At 39.3% G+C, this 22,051-nt stretch overlaps 3 protein-coding genes across 11 annotated transcripts in view; 1 reads left to right on the plus strand and 2 right to left on the minus strand.

The window, feature by feature from the left end:
* PATL2 (PAT1 homolog 2) overlaps positions 1 to 22,051 on the plus strand; it is a 741,315-nt gene that overhangs the window by 677,890 nt on the left and 41,374 nt on the right. The window lies entirely within an intron of this gene.
* On the minus strand, positions 197 to 9,981 carry TERB2 (telomere repeat binding bouquet formation protein 2). Of its 5 annotated transcripts, none has more exons than XM_042475672.1 (7): positions 9,963 to 9,981; positions 7,466 to 7,547; positions 5,695 to 5,834; positions 4,517 to 4,578; positions 3,784 to 3,854; positions 2,211 to 2,299; positions 197 to 1,371 (listed from the first exon to the last, which is right to left on the minus strand). In XM_042475672.1, the coding sequence occupies exons 2-7, from the start codon at positions 7,501 to 7,503 to the stop codon at positions 1,226 to 1,228; spliced, it is 546 nt and encodes a 181-aa protein (XP_042331606.1). In that variant the 5' UTR covers positions 7,504 to 7,547; positions 9,963 to 9,981; the 3' UTR covers positions 197 to 1,225. The 5 variants fall into 5 exon arrangements, with proteins under 5 accessions (XP_042331606.1, XP_042331605.1, XP_042331602.1 ...); XM_042475671.1 differs by lacking the exon at positions 9,963 to 9,981 and adding an exon at positions 9,903 to 9,925; XM_042475668.1 differs by lacking the exon at positions 9,963 to 9,981 and adding an exon at positions 9,652 to 9,889.
* TRIM69 (tripartite motif containing 69) overlaps positions 11,907 to 22,051 on the minus strand; it is a 15,380-nt gene continuing 5,235 nt past the window's right edge. The window contains 7 exon segments of the mRNA XM_042475651.1: positions 11,907 to 13,306; positions 14,610 to 14,734; positions 16,148 to 16,170; positions 17,891 to 18,040; positions 18,042 to 18,125; positions 18,815 to 18,910; positions 20,485 to 21,023. Coding sequence (XP_042331585.1) covers positions 12,762 to 13,306; positions 14,610 to 14,734; positions 16,148 to 16,170; positions 17,891 to 18,040; positions 18,042 to 18,125; positions 18,815 to 18,910; positions 20,485 to 21,023 — 1,562 coding nt within the window. The 3' untranslated portion in view covers positions 11,907 to 12,761.

Here is a 22,051-nt window from a genome sequence, read left to right on the forward strand (position 1 = left end):
GATAAATACATCTGAACGGCACCAGGTTGGAGGAAGGGTGAAGAACAATTTTCATTAGACTCATGCATGAAGACGCACAAACATGCACTCATACATACGGAAAAAACAACAACTGAAAAACAAACAGGATTTAGCATCATAGGCCAGAAAATGCAAGCAAATAGCAGCAAGTCTGTGACAGACCTTGTGATTCTTCATTGCTTTTATTTATACGATATATACAAGTGTGGATGGTTAGATCCATATGCAAGCAGACAGGAAGTCTTTTGGAATTTGTTGTCCAGTTTTGTGTGTGTGTGTGTGTTTACTACATCACTAAATTAGATCAAGGTTCCACATTGTTCTGAATCAAGATTCAGTTTGGCACTCTTCTATGTTCTTCATCACACTAACAACATTCAGAAGTGAGTGATGCAATGAAGATTAGAAGATATTTTTAGTTTTGCCCGAGGTTGCTTGCACCTAGTTTTTGCTCTGCTTGACCCAAAACCACACGTTGCTCCCCCTTGTTACTCTCAGTTAAAGTTATTTGTTTTATTAAAGAGCTCCATCTAGAGGTCACAGTCACACTTTATAAGTTGACTGAAGCAAACAAAGAAACAAGAGTGTTGTGGAAATGGCATCCTTAACATTTATTTTAACATAAGCTTTTGTGAATAACCATCCAATTCTTCAGGTGCATGGAATACAATACAGTCACCCCTCCAAGTCCACGGACTTGAGGTCCCAGGAGGGGCAACCACCATTAAGCTCAATGGGGTGCGTGCCCGTGGTGTGCGCCCCGCATTCTCGCACCCCATTCAAGCCTATGGGGCTTGAATATGTGTGAGTTTTGAAATTCGCAGGGTGGGGTCAGGAATGGATCCCCCACGAGTTCCAAGGGGCAACTGTATTAAGGCTTCAGATATTTTCTAGGACACCCTAGAAATAAGTATTAGAGAGATTGGAGCCATTCTTTCCACTTATGCCCATGTTTACTTGTTGTCTAACATGTTCTCTAATAAATGGATTTGAAGATACACTAAGAAAAGGAAATAGCATGAATTGGTCAAATGTAACATACAATACACATAACAAGAACAGTATTAAACTCTGTAATGTACACGGAACAGCCCTTCTGACAACAAATTTCAAAGTGAAGCTTCTCTGTCAATATGAGAAATAAGGATCCCTGGGGAAAATACTCGGAGATATGGTGTGTTTCTCGTAAGAAGCTAGATATTGTTTATAATTTTCTTTTTAATTTTGTTTTCACCACAGATAAAGCTTTTGTTTCATTTGGAATCCAGTACGCCAAATAACCAGAACATCCAGGAATGAAATCCCGTATCTCCCCAAGGAATTTCTTCATCTCTTTAGCAGAAGCATAACCTATAAAAGGAATGTATATTAGTATAAATTTCACAACATGACACCATTTTAAAAGCATAGGGAGAAACTTCCACAAAAGAAGTAGGGTAAGCTAAAAGGAGAAAATAATCAGATCTTCCTAGTAGTATTTTTATTAGTTCAAGTCATCTAAAGAACAGAGTTCCAAAAATGAATTGGTATATGGAATTCCCTCCCTTAGGGTAATGTGTAATATACTCAGGTCTCTACTCATCTGACTTTTAAATGGACCCTGCAAACCTTTTTATTTCAAACTGCTGGTGAGTCAACCTGCTCTATCATTAGGCAAAAGTGAGACAAATGCCTCAGGGCTAGTCCACATTTAAGTGTATTGTGCTGACTGCTGTGGACCTTTGTACATCTGCATTGCCAAAAATGCGCATCTATCCAAATCCATGTGCGATACTGTACATTTCTGCATATTTCCACAGATACTCCAGTAGAAACTGTGAAGTCTTTTTCTGCAATGTTTAAGGAGCCTCATCCCCACTGCCAGAAGCTTGAACTCCTACATGGATCACATTATGTTAAACTGGAATGAGGAGTTTAAGGTGCAGTCTTAAACTACTGGAACTGAGACCTGTGTGCTGAGCAACCTGCCTTGCACTCCCCAACTTCCCCAAGTGCAGTAGAGGCTTCTCTTCCATTGTCAGTACTGAAGAAAGATGCATCCTCCCAATTGTTTGGGTTTTGTATATGGAATGGTAGGGTGAGAAGAAACCAAAGAAAAATATGCTAGTCCTGATGTATATCCAGTCACAGAGCTCTAGTCATATTATTTTTACCCTTAGTAATAATTGCTAAAAGAACCCTGTTCTTACCTGTCACCATATTACTTGTTGGATAATCTTGAAGTGGAATGTATGTCAGTTTCCCTGTTTCTAGTGTCTCGGGGGTATGAATGTCTTCACTGTAATTACAAAAAGTAAATTGTTAGGGTAAAAGCATTTTCTTTTCTTTTTTCATTAAGAATACAACACTCATGAGATCTTTTACTCCTTTTTTCACTTAATTCCTTTCTCTCTCTAGGAGCTTGCAATTGAAAAGTTCAGAATCTGTGTCCAGCTAAATTACATTGATAACTGTATTTAGAAGGAAACAGCAACATACATCACTGGGCAGTCATTTTCTGTTTCTTTCTAAAACACTACCTGTCTTGAGCAGAGGTTGTTTTCCTACTTCAAAGTAAATCCAAATTTACATTGCTTGATCTATGGTCAGCCTTTTCAATGGGAAAGGCTATCGATACCTGAGTAGTATCTCAGAATCATAAATCTGTCCCAAAAGTGTGAAGCATTCTTTCTGTTTAGCAACTCCTAACTAAGGCTTGGTTGCCTACGTGGAGTATTTGCTTCGCTGCCATGGAAGACAGGGATCATTTCCCAACATGCCCTCCATTAGGGTCATCAAGGGAAATGCCAGCATACTAAGGACACTATGTCTCATCTAGAGGCTTGCATGTCCAAGCAATGCAAAAAGGGAACAGCCAATTACCTCCACCAAATGCACTTTAGATGTGGAGAAATTAGGGGTGTTTTTATAAAATTCCATCCTCACTAACAGTAGCCTTCAGTATCATCAGCCATGGTATCCTTCTGGGCCACCTTTCTGGAATGGGGCATAGAGCATGGGGCTGCCTTTGGAAACTGATCAGAAACTTCAAAATTCTGCAGCCAGAACATATGAACTCCCTTTTTGAAACAGTTTCATTGGCTACTGGTCTGCTTCTGGATACAATCCAAAATGCTGGTTACATGCCTCTACATGGCTTGGATCCATACGATCTCCCTATAAATGCCTGCCCAAATTTTGAGATCTTCAGGGGAGGGCCCTCTCTTAGGGGTTTATCTCACACCGGGGCTGATATTGGCCTTAAAGAGAGATTAAAGCGCATTTAAAGCATCCTGCAAATGACAAGTAATGGCACGAATGATTATTACATGCAATTGCGCAAATAAAGCAGTATTGGAAATGCACAGTCCCTGAAATCCCAAAAGTAAAAAAGATGCACATTAATGCTTCTTTGTGACCATTCTAATATTGGGTTTTGTATGACATTGTATGAAATCATTACACGTAATTATATGATTTTTCTGGGATATTCACGAGATAAACTCCCAATCTCTTTCATGTGATAAACTAACTACTGTAGTCTCACCACCAGCACATGCACATTTGGTAAGGATACAGGCCCCTAAATTGTGGCACCCCCTTCCATGGGAGGTTCAGTTGGTCCCTACCCTGCTCTCTTTCCCCCAATAGACAAAGACCTTTTTATTCAGGCAGGAGTTTGCTTCTTAATCATGTGGAAGAAGGGAGTTTTAATGTGGTATGCTGTACTTTTCTCTCTTACATTATGTGTTTTCATTATCCAAAAATCTCAACAAGAAAAACCTTCTTTCCAATGTTCTTCTGCTCTGTTCATCTTCTGCCTTGTTATCTTCTACTTCAGCATATTGACTGCCCTGTGAATATTCAAAGTGATCCTAGTTACTGTGCTTAAGATTCCATTTAACTATACAGTTATATGAAAGAGAAGAAATAACCTTTTTCAATATTAAGTAATCAGAAGCAATCTATAGACTGTTCATAGATGGGCAATAATATTTGGTTCAAGTTCAGTGGCTTCAACAGCTGCCATCTTTTCTGACTAGTGCCAAAATACTCATTCACTATTTTAGACCAGCTAATTATCTTGTTAAGCAGCAAGAAGGCAGATAAACAGAAAGAGAATAAAGTAATTGACTTATATTGGATGGGAAGAGTGAGGCAGAAGGAGAGAAGTAGTAACACAAAGAGAACAAGGAAGAAAGGAAGGGAGGGAGGGAGGAATATACCAAGCTAATACTTCCAGCTATGTCATTTTAAACGTTAATGTTTCATGTTGTATATGCAGAGTATTCCATATTCAAATACTACATTAAGAAATTAAGTTAAATGAGTTCTGGAACAAATTCTTGAAAAAAATTAATTATTAACTTTGTCAAGACCTTTTCATTCATTAATAACATTTAACTGACTAAATGGAAATGTGTGTATAGAGTTTACAAAATGTTAGATAATAAAATCATCAGAACAGAACAAACAACAAAATTAAAGTCATATACATTAAAGGTGCACTTCTTACCTGTTGTTTCTGAAGATCGGTTATTTGCTCCCATATAAAGCTACCAATTTTCTGTCTAATTTCTGCAGTGGATGCAAACGAAGAGATCAATTACCACAAAACCATCACCCAAGCATATGTAGAAGGTGGACAGCATTGCAATATGTGTAATAGAGTATGACTCTCTCTCGCTCACAATATTTGCTATAGCTTAATGAATTTTCAGCATATTGAAATGGTTTTTTAACACCGAATAGCAACAGTGTTCAGCCATGCAGTTTCTCTTTAACTGAAACATATTTTTCAATAACACATATGTTAAACTCCCAAAGGATATGATTTCATTCTCGAAAATACATGTTTATGATACATAAACTTAAAGTGTTTGCAGGTACACATTAGTGTTCTTTGAACACAAGTACGTATGGAGAAACCTGTATCAACATTCCCCCAGTGTATAGTTTATATTTGCTACCAGTCATATAACGGTAGGTGCTCTAGAGGGCTTAGTACCAGCTAAATAGATATAGGATTGCAGCCTCATTGTAATTCCTTTATACAACTTTAGCTTTATGAGTTATATAAATATGTTAATAAAAAGGCAAGATACAGAATTTATACACACACACACACACACACACACACACACACACACACACACCCATATGATAGCATGTAAGAGGTTAAAGAGTCCTGAATAACCATATATGCAGTTTTGAATACATATACATTTCCATGGGGGGATCCAAACATTTAGTTCCCCCCACTCAGCGGCAGGGATCTGGAACATTTCATACAAAGTCCATGGAAGAGTCCAGAAGGATTTCACAGCTGCATCTGGCTGATCTTGTGAACCTAGCTTGTCTTCTGGTTCGCATGATTCCAGCCATTCAGATAGTTCTGTGGTCCTATTTCCATGATGTTTCTGTGTCCTACCAGCTCTTTGCTGCTCACTGTAGGCATCCTTTGCTCCCTCTTTCTCTGCTGGCCAGTCTGTCTCTTTATTGGTGGTTCAGGGAGGCAGTGTTCAGAATGGTTCTTCCTTCTCCTATCCCCATCACATTGGTGTCACTATGGACACTAGCCTCTTTAATTTAAGAAGTCTTTAATTCAAAAGAAACCCCAAAGCCCAGAACGTAACATTCAAATGGTGAAGGTGGATATAAAATGCTGAACACTCCATAACCATAAGCACATACCTTGATGCAAGCAGGCTGGTGGAAGGAGGAAATGTCCCAATGGCACAGTATTTTTTATTTCTGAGTTGGCACAAGCAGTAAGATAACAAGAATGGAAAACAGTGATTTTGCCTTCGAGATAATCTAAGCTCTGGTGTATTCTGGAAGAAGATGGGAGATATAAGAAGATGTGTGTGTGTGTGTGTGTGTGTGTGTGTATACACTGAAAGTACACGACAACATATATACACACACACAATGTAATTATGTTGTTATATGTTGTTGTTGTTGTTGTTGTTGTGTGCCTTCAAGTTGTTTCCAACTTAAGGCGACCCTATCAGTCATATGGGGTTGGCATGGCCCTTCTCTGAGGCTGAGAGAGTGTGACTTGTGAGTATATATAATTATATATAACTGTATATAGAATAGTGTGTGTGTATATATACACACACACACGTACGTAGATGTAATTTTATTGGTGACTTGAATGTCAGTGTTAGGGGTCTTGGAGGACAGTTCCTATCATCCTCATTAGATTGTAAGCCTGAGGGCAGGGAACCGTCTATTATCACCTCTGTTGTAAGCCGCCTGGATTCCCAGTGATTGGGCAGCATATAAATGAATCCTATTATTATTATTAATATTATTAGGCACAGAATGTCAGGGGAGGGGTTCCAAGGGCTTGAGCACACTTCCCATCATCCCCAGACCATGCAGAGGTTGGGGAAGTCCCCCTCCAATTCCCATCAACCTCATCAGGCACAGCAAACCGTTCAAGACTAGGGTTGGAGTACACTTCCCATCATCCCCAGATCATGCAGAGGTTGGGGAGGTCTCCCTCCAGTTCCCATCATCCTCATCAGGCATAGCATGGGGGGGTTTTCAGGCCCTTCAAGAATAGGGTTGGGGAACACTTCCCATCATCCCCAGGCAATCCAGAGGTTGGGGGAAATCTCCCTCCATCTTGTCTGCACTCTTGGCCCCCTCTCTCCTCAAGCGCATCCTTGAGCCCTCCAGGGCCAGGGCCATGTGGGTTGGTTGGGGAGTGATGGGAATTGTAGTCCTCCAAAACTAAGAAGTCCCATTCCCATCATCCCCAGGTCATGCAGCCTGTCTGCGCCCTTGGCCCCCATCCTCCTCAAGCAATCTATGGAGCTGGATAATATATTATACGCACACATACACACACACACACACATATACACACACACACACACACAGAGGTTTGTGTATATACATATATAAACACACACACATATATACATGCATATATATAATATACACACAGTCATATATATATATATATATATATACACACACATATACATATATATATATACACACACACACACACCGACATATGTAATACAGTAGTTTTATACACACACACACATATAATATTATATACACAGTCATATATAATGTTCATAATTTTATTGACTTGAATGTCAGTGTTAGAGACCTTGGAGAACAGTTCCCATCATCCCCAGACGGAAGAGATAGATGTCTTTATGAGAATTACTAGTTTGTCATTATATTTTACCACCAGATGAGGGTACCACTAGGATCTTTCATACAGCAAGTTGGCCTTTACACAGAAGGACAGCACTTTCTCACCTCAGTTAAATATATATACAGCATGCTGTGCTTCTCAGGTTTTCATGGGTCTAGGATATTTACTCTTTACAAATTAAGCACTGGAAGCAGAAGCAGGAGGATAGAGTTTGTATGTCCACATCCCAGATTATGTATGGTATTAATGAAGTCTGTGTGAAATAGTGACAAAGTATACCTTTTTGTATCAGGGTGGGAAGCATCACTGCTAAACATATAGTCAGCACCATCCTGGTTTGTAATCACTCCTCCTTCAGCAGCTGCAGAAAAAAAACATCACAAGGAGATATGGATGTTCTTTAGAATATTTTGATTTTGGAAAATGGTCTTTGGATTTGCAGAGGTCTATCCCTTGCTTTCAATGCTATGCTCTCAAAATGTCATTATGCAGGCTTTTGCTTTAAAAGAGACAGAATTACAAAATCTTTTCTGCATAATAAAGTGTGGTTCAAACCTTATAATTATTAATGAGACGTATTGAGCCATCGCCAATATTTGCGTGCATCCCGAGTTATTATGTGTACTGTTCTCTTACTGCCACCACAACGTAGCCTATGAGCCTGTTCTTTATACAAGAAGCAAATGTATGCTTGAGATTTGTGTAAAGGCTATGTGGAGTAATTATGGTTAAATGAAATATTCAGCTAAGACTGGGCATGCATGCCTCTGCAGTTGGAGTCTGGATTTTTTTGGTTTACAACTCCCATCATCCCTAGCCAGAATAGGCAATGGTGAGGGTTATGGGAATTGCAATCTAACAACATCTCACTCTTTCTCTAGGTTCAGAAGCTGTAGGTTATCAGAAATGCCCTGCTGCTCAGGACTAACTGGAGTTGGTCCTTGGGAGACACAATACACTAATTTAGATCCTTTTTAATGTACTTTTTTCTATGTCTTTAATTGTACTGTTTTTTAATGTTGTGAAGCTGCTCTGAGTCCCAGTTCTGGGAAAAGAGTGGGATACAAATAAATTTAATAATAAATATAATAATAGTAGTAGTAGTAGTAGTAGTAGTAGTAGAATACTGTCCTATATTATAGGACTCCCAGAAGTATCTTAGTGGGATTGTAGACTCTTGCATCTAGGGCCTAGAGATATGCCTTTCCATAGTGTGGGAAAGCCACTTTTATGGACTACCAGTCCCAGAATCCCCCCATCAGCATGGCCAGTCCACAAAAATAAAAAAATAAAAATCCAGCTGTTGTCCAGTTAGTTCAAAACACACTGTGGAAATAATCCCGTTTGAGACTACTTTAACTGTCCTTGCTCAATACTAGGGAATTCTGGGAACTGTACTTTTGTGAGACATTTAGCCTTTTCTTTCAGAGAGTTCTGGGGCCATAACAAACTACAATTCCCAGGATTCCCTAGCACTGAGCTAAGGCAGTTAAAGTGGTCTCAAACTGGATTTTTTCTGCAGCGTGTTTTGGACCTAACTAGATTACAGCTGGATTATTATTATTTTTTGTAGTTGCAGTTTATTGTGGCACCAGAGCTCTCTGACAGAAGGCTAAATGTTTCATAAAACTACAGTTCCCAGAATTCCCTAGTGTTGAGCCAGGGCAGTTAAAGCGCTCTCAGACAGGCTTATTTCTGCAGTATATTTTGGGTTTTGGTTTGTTAAACTAGAAGTCATTTAGGTCCAAAACATACTACAGAAATAATCCAATTTGAGACCGCTTTAACGGCCCTGGCTCAGTGCTAAAGAATTCTGGGAACTGTAGTTTTTTTGAGACATTTATCCTTTTCTGTCAGAGTGCCATAATAAACTACAATTTCCCAGGATTCCCTAGCACTGAACCAGGGCAGTTAAAGCGGTCTCAAAATAGATTATTTCTGCCGTGTGTTTTGAACCTTATAGTTATCCAAAAGGAGTAACTCTTCCACATTCTTGACCTTTCCTGTTTTGAATTTTATTGAGATTTTAAATGTTTTATCCGCAAGCCGCCTTGGGTCCCTTCGGGGAGAAAGGCAGCATATAAACGAAATAAATAAACAAGCAAATACATAATTTCTTGGCCTCTTCTTTTGGTTTTAATATGTGCCTCAAGATTGCTTGTTATGTTCTTCTGTTTATACAGGAAGGCCACTCCAGAACAATCATATCTTCCCCATAAGTCTACCTTAGAAAAGTGTTTGAAAGTTAAGAAATACAGTTTTACAAATATGACAGGAAGGAAGGAAGGAAGGAAGGAAGGAAAATAAGTTCATTCTGTTGTCTCTTCAGAAGTTTAAAACGTTAATTTTCTCGTTGCCCCACATTTCCCTCGGGGAAAGACTAGTTTTGGCTTTTCCTTTTTGCCCTTGCTTTTTCCCTCACACTGATTTCTTTTCCTCCTTCAGTCAGGGCTTATTTCCCTCACCCCAAAATCTGCAGAGTTCTTCACTGACACTTTGAGAGAACCAGGCAACGCCGCCATTGAACATCTTGCCCCGAGAAGTAGGCCTTCTTAGAGGCCTTCACTTTCCTGCCTTTTCTTTTGATACAGTGAAATCAAAACAATTTTGGAATGGAAAACAAGGAATGTGATTCTATCGATCTCTAGCATTGTGCCATTTTTGCATTTTTGACCATCTCTTTCTTTCTTTCTCTCACACACACATAGACACACACCTTTCAACTATGAAACATATTACATGTTGGCTATATAGCAAAATACTGTCTATACTCGACCTCATGTATAAGTCGAGAAGGTTTTGGGGCCAAAATTATTATGGATTTTTATATGACCCGTGGATATTATCACACAAAGGACACTATCACACAAAGACAGGATAGGGATGGCAGCGTTGCAGTAACGCAAACATCCGTTAATGCAAAATGCCAGCCAATGACGCTTTAATGAGTTAATGACGGGATCGGCGCAACGTCTTCTGAACGTCTTTTGTGCAATCAGCATCAATTGCACTTTTCAGACGGGTTAATGAAGGGATCGATGCAATGTCTTCTGAAAGTCTTTTGCACAATCGGCATCAATTGCTCTTTTCAGATGGATTAATGATGGGATTGGCACGACGTCTTCTGAAAGTCTTTTGCATAGTAGCAATCAACTGCATTACATAATGGCGCCGCCATTAGGGACAGCCCCCATTGTAACCAGTGGTGGTGTGGCTGCATGCATGTGCCACCACTGGGAACAGTGGAGGCTTAACTAAAGTTACATTGTCCACAATGGCGGCCACAGCCACTTGCACACACCACCAATGGGGACAACAGAGGCTGTCCCTAATGGTGGCACGGCCATATGCACATGCCACCATTGGGGACAACGGGACTTGAGCATCTATAGATGTTGGTATCTGCAGGGAGGTCCAGAACAAATCCTCTGTGGATACTGAGGTCCCATTGTAGTTGCATACTCAAATATTTTTTTTTCATTTCCCCTCGTTCTGACTGCCCACCTGCACTCCCAGTGCATTAGATGCATACCTGTATGGCTACTTAGAATAATAGAGTCCTAGAGTTGGAAGACCCCCCCCCAGGACCATCTATTCCAACCCCCTGCCATGCAGGAACTCTCAATCAAAGCAACACTGTCAACAGTGAAGCATCTCCTTCTTTGGAGGCTTTTAAACTGAGGCTGGATGGCCATCTGTTGGGAATGCTTTGATTGAGACCTTTGGGGTCTCCCTGTCAAGAAGTTCCTTCTAATGTTGCTACAAGTGTTGCCTGTGCCCCCTCTAATTTAATCAGTCATTTTTAAAACTTAATTCCTAGGAAAGTGTTGGATTGTCAGCATATGGTACAATCTTATTCACGCCTACTTAAAGGAAATTCTACTGAATTCGATAATGCTGACTCCCAGGAAAGTGTTTTATAGTGCTTGTCCCTGAGACAGGGGTGTTATTCTGACAGCGAAAATAATACCAATAAAATGTGGGTTGAATCTTTGTTGTTCACATGCATTTCGAATGCACCTGAGTACATTTGGAGGGGGGCTGTCAAAAAAAACACTTAATCTGGGATAATTGGTCTTTAGGGGTTTTCTGAGTTTTCCTAAATGATTTGCATTGTCACATGGGTGAATAACTGATGCAATACACCCGGAATAAACTGGGATAAAACTCTGCATGCCTTGAATGTGTTTCAAATACATCTACATCACTGACTCCATCTTTATTTGCAGTGCTGACACGTGTGAGCAACAGAACTCACAGAGATGTTCACAGATACGGTTCTGATAAAAAATAGAGTGAACAACAAAACCAGAATGTGTGAGTGAGATTATTTGCATAGTCCTGCTAAAACCACAACATCTGAATCACCCTACTCAAAAAGACATGTAAAGGTAAGCCCTCTGGCATCAAAAAGGAGCGTTTTAGGCTGAAATGAGAGGAATGTAATGCATTTCAATAGGACTGAGATCGAGGTAAGGACACATTATTTTGCCTGTGTTAATTCAACACCAAAGTCTGCTTGAAAATATCTAATAATATGAGGCAATGATAAAATTAGAGCTTCACTTTCAGTTGACAGTAGTTCCTGTATATCAGTCTCAGTAAATATTTTACTGGGCATAAAACCTGAACAACTCAGACAAGAATATCTATAGGCATAAACATTTGCCCTTCATAAATATTTTTTTATGTGTATTCAAAAATCAACCAGCACAGTGCAGAATTTAGTTGCTCTTTTATTAGATTTAATCAAACCAATACAAAAGACTCCACTTAAATCTTTGTTTGAGGTTAGTTATTTGCTCAGCTATTACTTTCCAAAATCCAGAGCTCTTAAGAGTCTTTACATCTTTTCATTTTTGCTTCTGTTTTGAATAAGTTGAAATTTCCACTAAACTTTGCCCCTATTGCTGAATTCAGAGTCTGTAAAATCACTTTGCTGGACTACAACTCCAAGAAATTCCTAGCCAGCATTCCCATGTTTTCTGTGAATTCTGGGGGCTGTAGTCCAAAAATGCAAATCATCCATGTTCTAAGTTATTTTTTTTATAATAAATGTATATTTGGACAATTTTAACAAGGATCTAAATTTGCTTTGCAAAATGAATGTGCAAAGGTTTTTATTATTTCCTTAGTTTTAATTTTTGCTGTTGTTTAAAGAATGGACTGTAGATACATTAACTACAGACAGCTCCCCTGAAGTGAACCTCTTTCCTGTTTGACTCTATGGCTAGGAATTATCAGCACACAGAGTCTATGGATCTAAATTGTGGTGCCACAGGCTGTGGGTTCTTGATACCTTTTCAGACATGACAGAACTAAAATTCTGTATTAAAATCTGCAGAGCTGTACTACTGGAAGGTTAAGGATAATAATCAGTGCCAGAATTCCAATGGGTGGTTTTGCACCAGTTGTAAAGATGAAGTAGGGTCCTAAGAGGTGTCCAAAGTCACCAACTATCCCCTTTCATTGGTACTGGAACTGTAGCACTGGATCCTAAAAGCTGCCTGTGTGTAGTAATTCATAGACCATAAGAGATCTGTTTTTCCATATGGACTTTATTCTTACCATTTGTCTACATACTATAACCAACAATTCTCAGTGGTTCGCTGTTTTTTCCAGCATCATTCAAGCATGGACAAAAATATGGGTAGAGTTTCTCTGTGAAAGTGTCTGTGAAAGTGTAGATGTGAGACGTTTGGTTAGTATCATAAAAGGACACCTGACCACCTTCATAATCCAAAAATATCCCAATTCTACAGGGAACGTTGTCCAGGGTCAGACATTTTGGCTGTATATCTACAGCCGTGAACTCATCCTTATTCCTTAGCTTTATGAGCCAGTGACCCTCTTTGGGTGACAGTGGGTAGTTCCCTTTACGGTTAATACTCTCTCTTACAACTCCCAGTGTCCATTTAGTCTTCTTTTGTACCTCCACTTCCCAGTAGTGCTTCCCAGAGGTGAATCCTTCTGAGCCCAGGACAGAAACACTACAATCAAATCTTTCTGGAGTGTCTTGAAGTGTCTTCTTTATGTCACTGTGATACACAGAGGTTAGCTCTTCAGAGAGAACCAAGTTTGGATGTGCTGTTTTGGGGTCCAGAGTCATGCAGGATATGTCTGGTTAAGATGGAAGAACAGAATGATTGTACATAGCAGCTTTTAAAAGTGATGATCACACAATAGACAAGGCCATGCTATAATAACAGACTAATCACAGAATCATAGGACTTTATCACACAGGGATGATTTATTGCTATTTATTGCCTGTTTATTCCTAGGATAATGGCACTTTAATCACAACATCATGTGAAAATGTTAGTCGCAATTGCACTATTTCCACAGGATAATCGCTGTTGAAACCCCCGATTTTCCCTGTGTGATAAAGTCCATAGAGATGGAAGAGACCTCAAGGGCAATCCAATCCAAACCCTTACCATGCAGGAATACACAATCAAGATTCAACAGACAGACTAGTTTTCATTTGTGTCTGAAATGGGAGTCTTTCACTTCTAACTATTGTCACAGAGTCAGAACCACATGATTCAGCGACCTTACTGAAGATAAGCATGTCTGGCAATAGAAAGTGTCTGCACAGAAGGGAAACCATCTGGAAGTGCATATAGATTGTTGTTAGTTCCATCACGGAAGAAAAATGGGTACAAATGTAATAAATAATTGTTTTAAAGTGGGTGAATTTAAAGATGACTGCCTGCATTTCCTTGAAAATTAGGCAAAGGTGATGACATTCTAACAGCTTCAACAGTAGTAATGCTACTGTCTACAGTAGTGTTTACAACCTGAAAGCTGTAATTGCATCATTATGCAATTATGTAATGAAGCTGTTATGGAACCAGACGCATTCTCCACCCAGATGAACACACACAATGTCATTACAGTACTTGCAAATTAGCTTACTTGCTGTTCACCGCTATGATCTCTGGTATAGCGGTATATAAATAAAACAAATTATTATTATTATTATTATTATTATTATTATTATTTCTAGCATTTTGTCCATGCATTTTCCTGAAAAAATGTCTATCTGCCCTATTGACACCAAATGAGAGATTTCTTTCTTTAAGGTTTAACAATGATTTAATATTTTGCAGCCTGAAATTATGTACAGTATTGCTAGTTTGTATTCTGATTTTTGTGCCTACAGTTTTCCTTTAGTTTAATCAACAACCACTTCCCACTCCATTTAAACATTTTCCCCAGTAACTTCAAAAGACCTTTGCTTTTCTGAAACATCATTTGGCTAGGCTAAAGTAAATGGGCAGGTAAAAGGGCAGGTAGTTTCATTTGATTAAGGAGAAAGAAGCAGCAGAAGATGACTTTTGCTGATCTTTCTTAGAGCCTACCTTTTATCCACTTGACTTTGATTTAAAGATGGGTAACCTAAACTAGACCACAGCTTTACCTGGACAAAGAATGGATTTCATCTCCTTCCACACAGAATAATGCATGGGGCCCTTGAATACCCCTGTACTCAGAGTAGCAGTCACCAGTTCACCAAGAGATGAATTTTCAGTTTTCAGTTCCATCCTGCACAAATCATTAATTCACACTTCAGTTAGCAAAAAGAGATGGTACCTGGAAAAGTTACAATTGTTATAGTGCTTCATAAATACCAATGCTGAGTAGACGATGTGCTTGTTAGATCTGTTTTATTTTTTCACTAGAACCCCTAAGTCCACCAACCAGAATCTGGTACAAAGAATTCCGAGTTCTGGAATATGTTTTGAGTATCATCACTGAATGGTGTTCTGTGTTCTTCCATGTACAAATCAATGGTCATTCCACATTTTCTTCATTTAAACAGTGTAATTTACAACAGGAATAATCATTTTGCTGATTTAATATGAGCCACTCAGAGATCTACCTAGACTTAGATCTCTGTTTAGTTTCTGTCTGATTCACGTTCATATAATCCTATTTAGGAACATTTCCTTTCCTTTACATGACAGAATCTTCATTTGATGTTACTAATCTACAGTCTACCTTCTACTAATCTACAGTTTACCTTCTCATTTCTCACTCTTAAAAAGAAAAAACTTTTATAGAAAATAAACTATCCAGAAGTAGCCCTGTTCAAGGTTCATAACAAAAAGAGGATCTTTGTTCTGTTGTTATCAGTTCCCAGCTCCTGGCTTAGATTTAACAAACTGGTTAGTTCATACCACAAATCAGTTGTTTCCACTATCCTTCTCTGCTGCATATTTAGAAAGGAGAGAAGGAAGAGTACTCAAAATTGTTTGTTCCCATGACATTAAATGCTGGTTTACCATTCTGCCTGAATTAGTCCTACTAATCTGTAAAAATGCATGAGATTACTTTCAGGTACACGCGCCAATCATAAGCTTTTATGTAAGTGCTTGTACCTGTGAGAATTGAAACAGAAATTGGAATGGAAAATATTGGAGTGGTAGGATAGTGCTCTGGGATCTGGATCATCTCAGTTATGGATGGTGTCAGTTGTCATTATATTTATTTGTCATAAAACTAATTTTCCAAAATTGACTCAAGATAAAGGGCAGTCTTTGGCATAAGATGTAATGGGCATACATAAATACTGAAGAAGAACCCTGTTCAATTGACTTTCTAAGACTGCAGAGACAGCCCTAAGTGAGTCCCTCTATAATCCTGTACAATTGCCTCTCTGTATCCACAGATTCTGCATCCACAGATTCAACCATCCATGGATTGAGAATATTTAAAACAAAACAAAACAAAAACTCCAGCAGATAGCAAGGGCCCACTGTAGTAGGCCTGTTCAAGTTGGTACAGAACATATAGTAGCAGGGAGATGTAATCAGCAACTTCTATGTGATGGGGCTGTTGTGCATATATTGTTCACACTATCCCCTTCATGCGCTGATTACTGAATAGGGCTCATGTTGCATTAAAGCGTGCCTGCTGAAACAGTTTGAGAATACCTTTTTATTGACTTCTACTTACCTTTCTATAAAAGCTTTTATTCCCTGTCAGAGAAAAGGAAGAAGAAAAAAGGGGATTACTATATTGTTGTTGTTGTGTGCCTTTCTAGCTTATAGCAACCCTAATGTGAACCTATGATGGGGGTTTCTTGACAGTTTCTTCATAGAGAGGTTGCCATTGCCATCCTCTGAGGTTGAGAGAGTGTGATTTGCCCAAGGCCACCCAGTGGATTTCATGGTCAAACACTGCTCTCCAGAGTCATAGTCCACCATTATTATGACAGCTGCCTTTTTTAGGACACACTTTTAGAATGTGAGCAACTCAGGGACCGTCAGTGTATTGCACATACAATGTCATTTAGATAGATATGCCTTTCTAGAGCAAGATATTTGATTCTGTCACAGAGTGACCTCCATGTTGTATTCATAAAGGCCTGAGAAGCTGTCTTTACCACCACAGCTCTGTAAGCAACTACTGCTAGTGGCTTCCATATCAGTGGCTCCATTAATCTGTTCCTGGTTTTAGTTTGAATATTAATGGAGTTATTCAAGGCGCTGAGACTATTTGGGATGTAAACATTCAGCATTTTGCATAACTCCATTACGGTCTGGACTCTGGAGTAAAATCTGCAGCAGATTCACTATGGAAGCCACCAGTCAACACAGTTTCCAAGACTATTAAAGTTACTGTATTGTTCTTGGTGTGGTCAGAACTATGGTCTGGTCCTGTGGGTCTTGGCTCCTTTGATGAGATTCTTGGTCTGGACCCCCCCTTCCATTAGATAAAATCAATGGTGTGTGCTGCCGTGCTACTGCACCCAAGCCCCATTATAATGGTGGCACTTAGTCTGGACCCCCCCCCCCTTTCCCAAAATCCTGGCTACGTCCCTGTTGGCTCTTCTCCACTTTGTCAATTTTCATGTTAAAAGGTACATTTCTAGCCTTTTAAAATGTGGGAATATAGGAAAAAGGAGGCAAGCAGGAGACTACCAAGACTGGATTCCTCCCTTTGCCAGCAGCTCTCATTCATCGGAGCTATGGGGTGGCTGCCTGCCTGGAAGGGACAACATGAGTTATTACACTGGAGTGATACCAACTCTAGTGACACCATTGTTTAGTTGTAACACAAATATGTATTATAATTAAATCAACTTGGATGTGTTATCTTTAAAAAAAGTAGTTGTGTAAGCCTGTTTCAGTAAGAAAAAAAAAGATAAATGTGGCACCATCTGACTAAAAAATTTAAAGGTACTACAAGAGTATTTTCTTCTTCTAGGCTACCTGTATTTATTATTGAATTCTGTAATTATTATTTTTTTTCTCAAGTCCTTTCAGTTGAATACATTTCTAAACTAGGAGCAGATTTAATAAAGTTGACTGTGCTGAAATTATATCACTATGTCTATCTATTGGAATCCCAGTTATCCTTTAATTCCCCTTTTCCTGAGAGGTGTTTCCTAGTACCCATAAGGAAGTTGTTAATCTCAGGGTTTGCAATGCCCTGAGATCAGGGGTTCCCAACCTGTACTCCAAGGAGCCCTTAGGTCTCCTTATGCACTTCCCAGGTGCTCCATAGCTGCTCCAGGAAAATGAAAGAAATAAAAATTGAGTAAAATTAAAGAATACGAATATATTCTCATATATACTCCTAAACACCATTAACTTGTAAGACATAGGGTAGGCCTCTTAGGGCTCTGCCATAGAAATAAGGGCTCTATTAGTCCAGCAACAATACCCAAAGCAATGCTCTATCTGGAATCCTTACTTTCAAGAAGCCAGCAGAATTCTGCTGATACAGCCGAGCCTGAATGCAGACCAGAGTATCCTTAGCATTCTGGGTTCGATCTTGGAGTTTATTGAGATTCGCCTCCATTTCTTGAAGGAGGATTTCACTCTCATCTTTTAACTGATTTATTAACATTTTTTTCCTTGCTGTGAAGAAACTGGTGCAGTTTTAGGAATTCCAAGGAGATATGATACTGAAGTTGTAATTTGTTCTCCTGGAAATAAGTAAAATGATTAGAAAAAGTAAATAGCAGTCTGGCAACTGATACTACTGTAGTTTTACGTTATGCTTTACAATAGTTGATCTGCTGTTTCATCATTAAGAATAGTTGATTCTTAATGACCAAAACAGCAAGATTTCTTGGTGGGGGGAACACATTATTTTAGATCAGTCATTCTCAACCATTGCTCCTCCACATTGGTTGAATTTCAGATTCCATAATCTTAACATTTCTTGATTGCAAAGAAATAACTTGCACTATTGATGCACATGGTGTCAGTACTCTATACTTAAGACCACTAGAAAGTTTTAAAAGTATGGCCAGTTCCCCCCCCACACACACACACACATACACACCTTATATCTACCCCAGTTAGAGGATCTACATGCAGGCACACAAAAGGATACAAAACCTGGCAGTAGGTTTACCAATATAGTCAATAAAATCCATAGTCTCTTTGATGTGTACATACTGGAGTGGTCATTAGAGTTCAGGAAGCACCATACGTACCTGCACAGACATGCCTTTGTGCTGTTTTCAATGTGAGTTGGTTTTTTAACTTCCTTTGGTTTGTTGTACCCAAATTGTTCTTTTGTTCAAAAAATACCAACCACACCCTGCCCCATCCAAAATAGTAACAGAAAAAAATTCAAGCAGGGTTCTGCTGAATTAATGCTACCCACTTTGTGATTACTAATCTTTTCTTCCTGGGCATTCTTCAACACCTCTAGCTTCATCAAGATGGATCTGAGTTGAATTCTCAACATGAGCAGCTTTTCCTGTGGGTAAATAGTCACAAAGAATGTTACTCTCTGGCTCTGCTGGGTAATTTGTTATGCAGAGAAGGCAAAAGATCACACTTGCCCACATAAACAATTGCTTGATTTGCCCCATAAGACAATTCAGGGGTTACTGAATTCCATATTCTTTACAAGAACTATGCATACATGGATAGACAGAGCTATATTCTAAATTGCCCTTCTCTGACCTGGTATACTAAAGTATTGGGCCTTGGGTGCATATCCAGCTCTGGAAATACATGTGTGCATATACATGCATGAACACACACACACACATACATGTGCTGATGCCTTCCCCCTGGCATGGCAGTGTCACTACTGCAGAGATATAATCCGATAGCTATAGAGGGAGAGTTGTATTGCTCATCAACATGAGTAACATAAAGGACGCTATCCAATATGGATTAAATCTAGAAATAAGAGGTTTCGAATGGGTTCTAGTATAGATCAAGCCCAAACGTGCCCTGGAAGCCAAAATGACCAAATTGAGGCTGTCGTACTTTGGCCACATAATAAGAAGGCATGACACATTAGAAAATACAAAAAATGTTAGGAAGGGTTGAAGGTAGTAGAAAGAGAGGAAGACCACATGCCAGATGACTAGACTCAGTTTGGGAGGACATGGGTCTGAATCTACAAGACCTAAGCAGAGCAGTGGAGGACAGGGGGTCGGAGATGTCTCACCCACAGGATTGCCATGAGTCTAAATTGACTTGAGGACAGTTAACAACAATGAAAGGGGTTTCAGGCTTTTGTTACAGCATCATGCCATTTCATGCATTGAATTTTGCAGGGGCTTTATATAATGGAATCCTCCACTCTCCCTTATTTTTCCCAAGTTCCTTCTGATTTTTTTCTTGCCTCAGAAAGCCCATTATGGATTAAAGACAGAATAATTTCAAAGTGCTAACTACAATCATGATAAAAGCCTAGCTGGAAATTAGTACCCATAAGTACCGATAAGTACGTCTTAAAAATAGATGGAACTTTGATGGATATGGCTGGTTTCAAGTCCCACTGAGTTCAGTAGGTTTCCTTTCAGTATGACTAAGATCTAATCTGCACTTCAGAAATAATGCAGTTTGACACCGCTTTAACTGCCATGGTTCCATGCTATAGAATTCTGGATATCGTTGTTTGTTGTAGCACCAGAGCGCTCTGACAGAGAAGTTTAAATATCTCACAAAACTACAAATCCTAGAATTTCATAGCATCCAGCAATGGCAGTTAAAGTGGTGTCAAACTGCACTGTTTCTACAGTACAGATTAGACATAAGTCCTCTATCACACTATACATTTAGAGCTTCTGATTAATATGAAATGTCATTCAAGTGGGAAATCTAGTTGATATACACAAAGGTGTTTTGTAACTGTTTGTATGAGAGACTTTCTCTCAACCATTAAACTGCAGTTCAACCAACCACACAACTTCAAGAATGTGCTAGTCTTACTGATGTAAACTGAAGCCATGAGGATTTGTTTAAGGTGTGACGTTCTCTCTATCATTTAATCATTCCCTTCATTTTTTGATCTGGCATTTGCATGACAGTTACCGTATAGATCTGTACAGCATCTGGGATGAGAAGAAACTGTGTGCTTTGATCTTTCGGCATCTGAGCTTCTCGGCATGTGAAGCAGGCTAGTTTTTCGTGTGGCTTCCAATACAGGGTTAGTGGCTCACTATGTTCAATGCATTTCTGTTGCAGGCAACCGACATGGAAGGTCTTAATCTTATCCGCCATTTTCTCCAGGGCAGTGTTTGATATGAACTTTTGCTCAGGAACATTTGCATGGCATTCTGGGCAGAATACGCCCTTTTTTTCCCATGTAGTCTCTAGACATTGTCTACAGAAGTTATGGCCGCAGGGGAGGATGACTGGTTCTTTAAACAGTTCAAGACACAGAACGCAAGACAACTCTTTGGTGAAATCATCTGCATGCAGCTCCCATGAAGTGTTAGAACAGCTGTGGGTGACTGTAGAGGCTTTTTCATTGACCGAAGCAAGTGAGGCCAAGGAAGGGTTTTTTCTGGGAGATGTGGACATGATATCAGAAAGAAAATGCTTAAAGTAGCTGTCAAAAGAGGAGCATCCTGTCAGAGAAAAAGGGAGTGGAATAAATACTCCATTCCTATCCCAATGCATAAATCTTGGGCATAACACTGAAACATAATATTGACTGAGTGATAGATAGCAATGCAAGGAAATTGTAGATGGCAGCATCATGGCAATGCAGCCATTGACTGTCTTTAAACTATTTTTAAGTGTATATTTTACCTCTCCCCACTTTATTTATTTACAAATATATATAAACCACTCATATCTGAAAATTTTGATGTGATGTAAAACAACAATAAAACGTACACTATAAAACAAAATATGAGAAGCAAAGAACAGCATCTGTGTGAACTATAATATATATGGCAAGGCGGAAATGACATTAGAGAGGTCTGCAAAATAAGTAATAAAAAGGAGGAGCTGCCATGACTATTGGATTGCTAACAAGAATTGCTTTATCTCCATTTGGCTGCTGAGGTACATGAGAAGTATTATTCCCATATTATATGGAGCGTAAGGACACCCAGTAGATTACATATTAACCTGAATTTGAGTCAAAGACTGTCAGACCACTTTCTGAGCGCTTTATAACAATGCTAGATTAGCTAAATACTAGATTAGCTAAAACCAGAATTATTAATATCAGCAAATAGGCTAGATGCGAACACTAGCCTGGACCCAGGACAATCACTTAATTTTTTTTGTCCATTAACCATACCTATTTTATGCTGATAGATCAGTTGGATGTGCATAAATGTGCAGCAGTGAAACAGATACTGTACAGGAAAATGGACCTCCACCTGGAAATATTTTTCTTCAGTCCCCATCGGGTTCCCATCGGGTTCTACATACCCCTCAAAGTGTTCCATATGTGTTCCTTGGAGGGAACGGATGAGAAAGTGATCCAAGCTTGTGGAAACGTTTTTAAAACGGTCCAAGAAATGTCAGAGCGGTAATGTAATCCGTTGTTACTTCTGTTCCCATGTTCTGCCTTGTTGTGATTGGCTGAAAGGACTTCCCTCCCTGCATTCTGTTTCCCAAGCTCTAGCCTGGCCTGGATGGG

This window comes from Sceloporus undulatus, chromosome 6 (assembly GCF_019175285.1).
Source record: "Sceloporus undulatus isolate JIND9_A2432 ecotype Alabama chromosome 6, SceUnd_v1.1, whole genome shotgun sequence".
Taxonomy (NCBI): Eukaryota; Metazoa; Chordata; class Lepidosauria; order Squamata; family Phrynosomatidae; genus Sceloporus; species Sceloporus undulatus.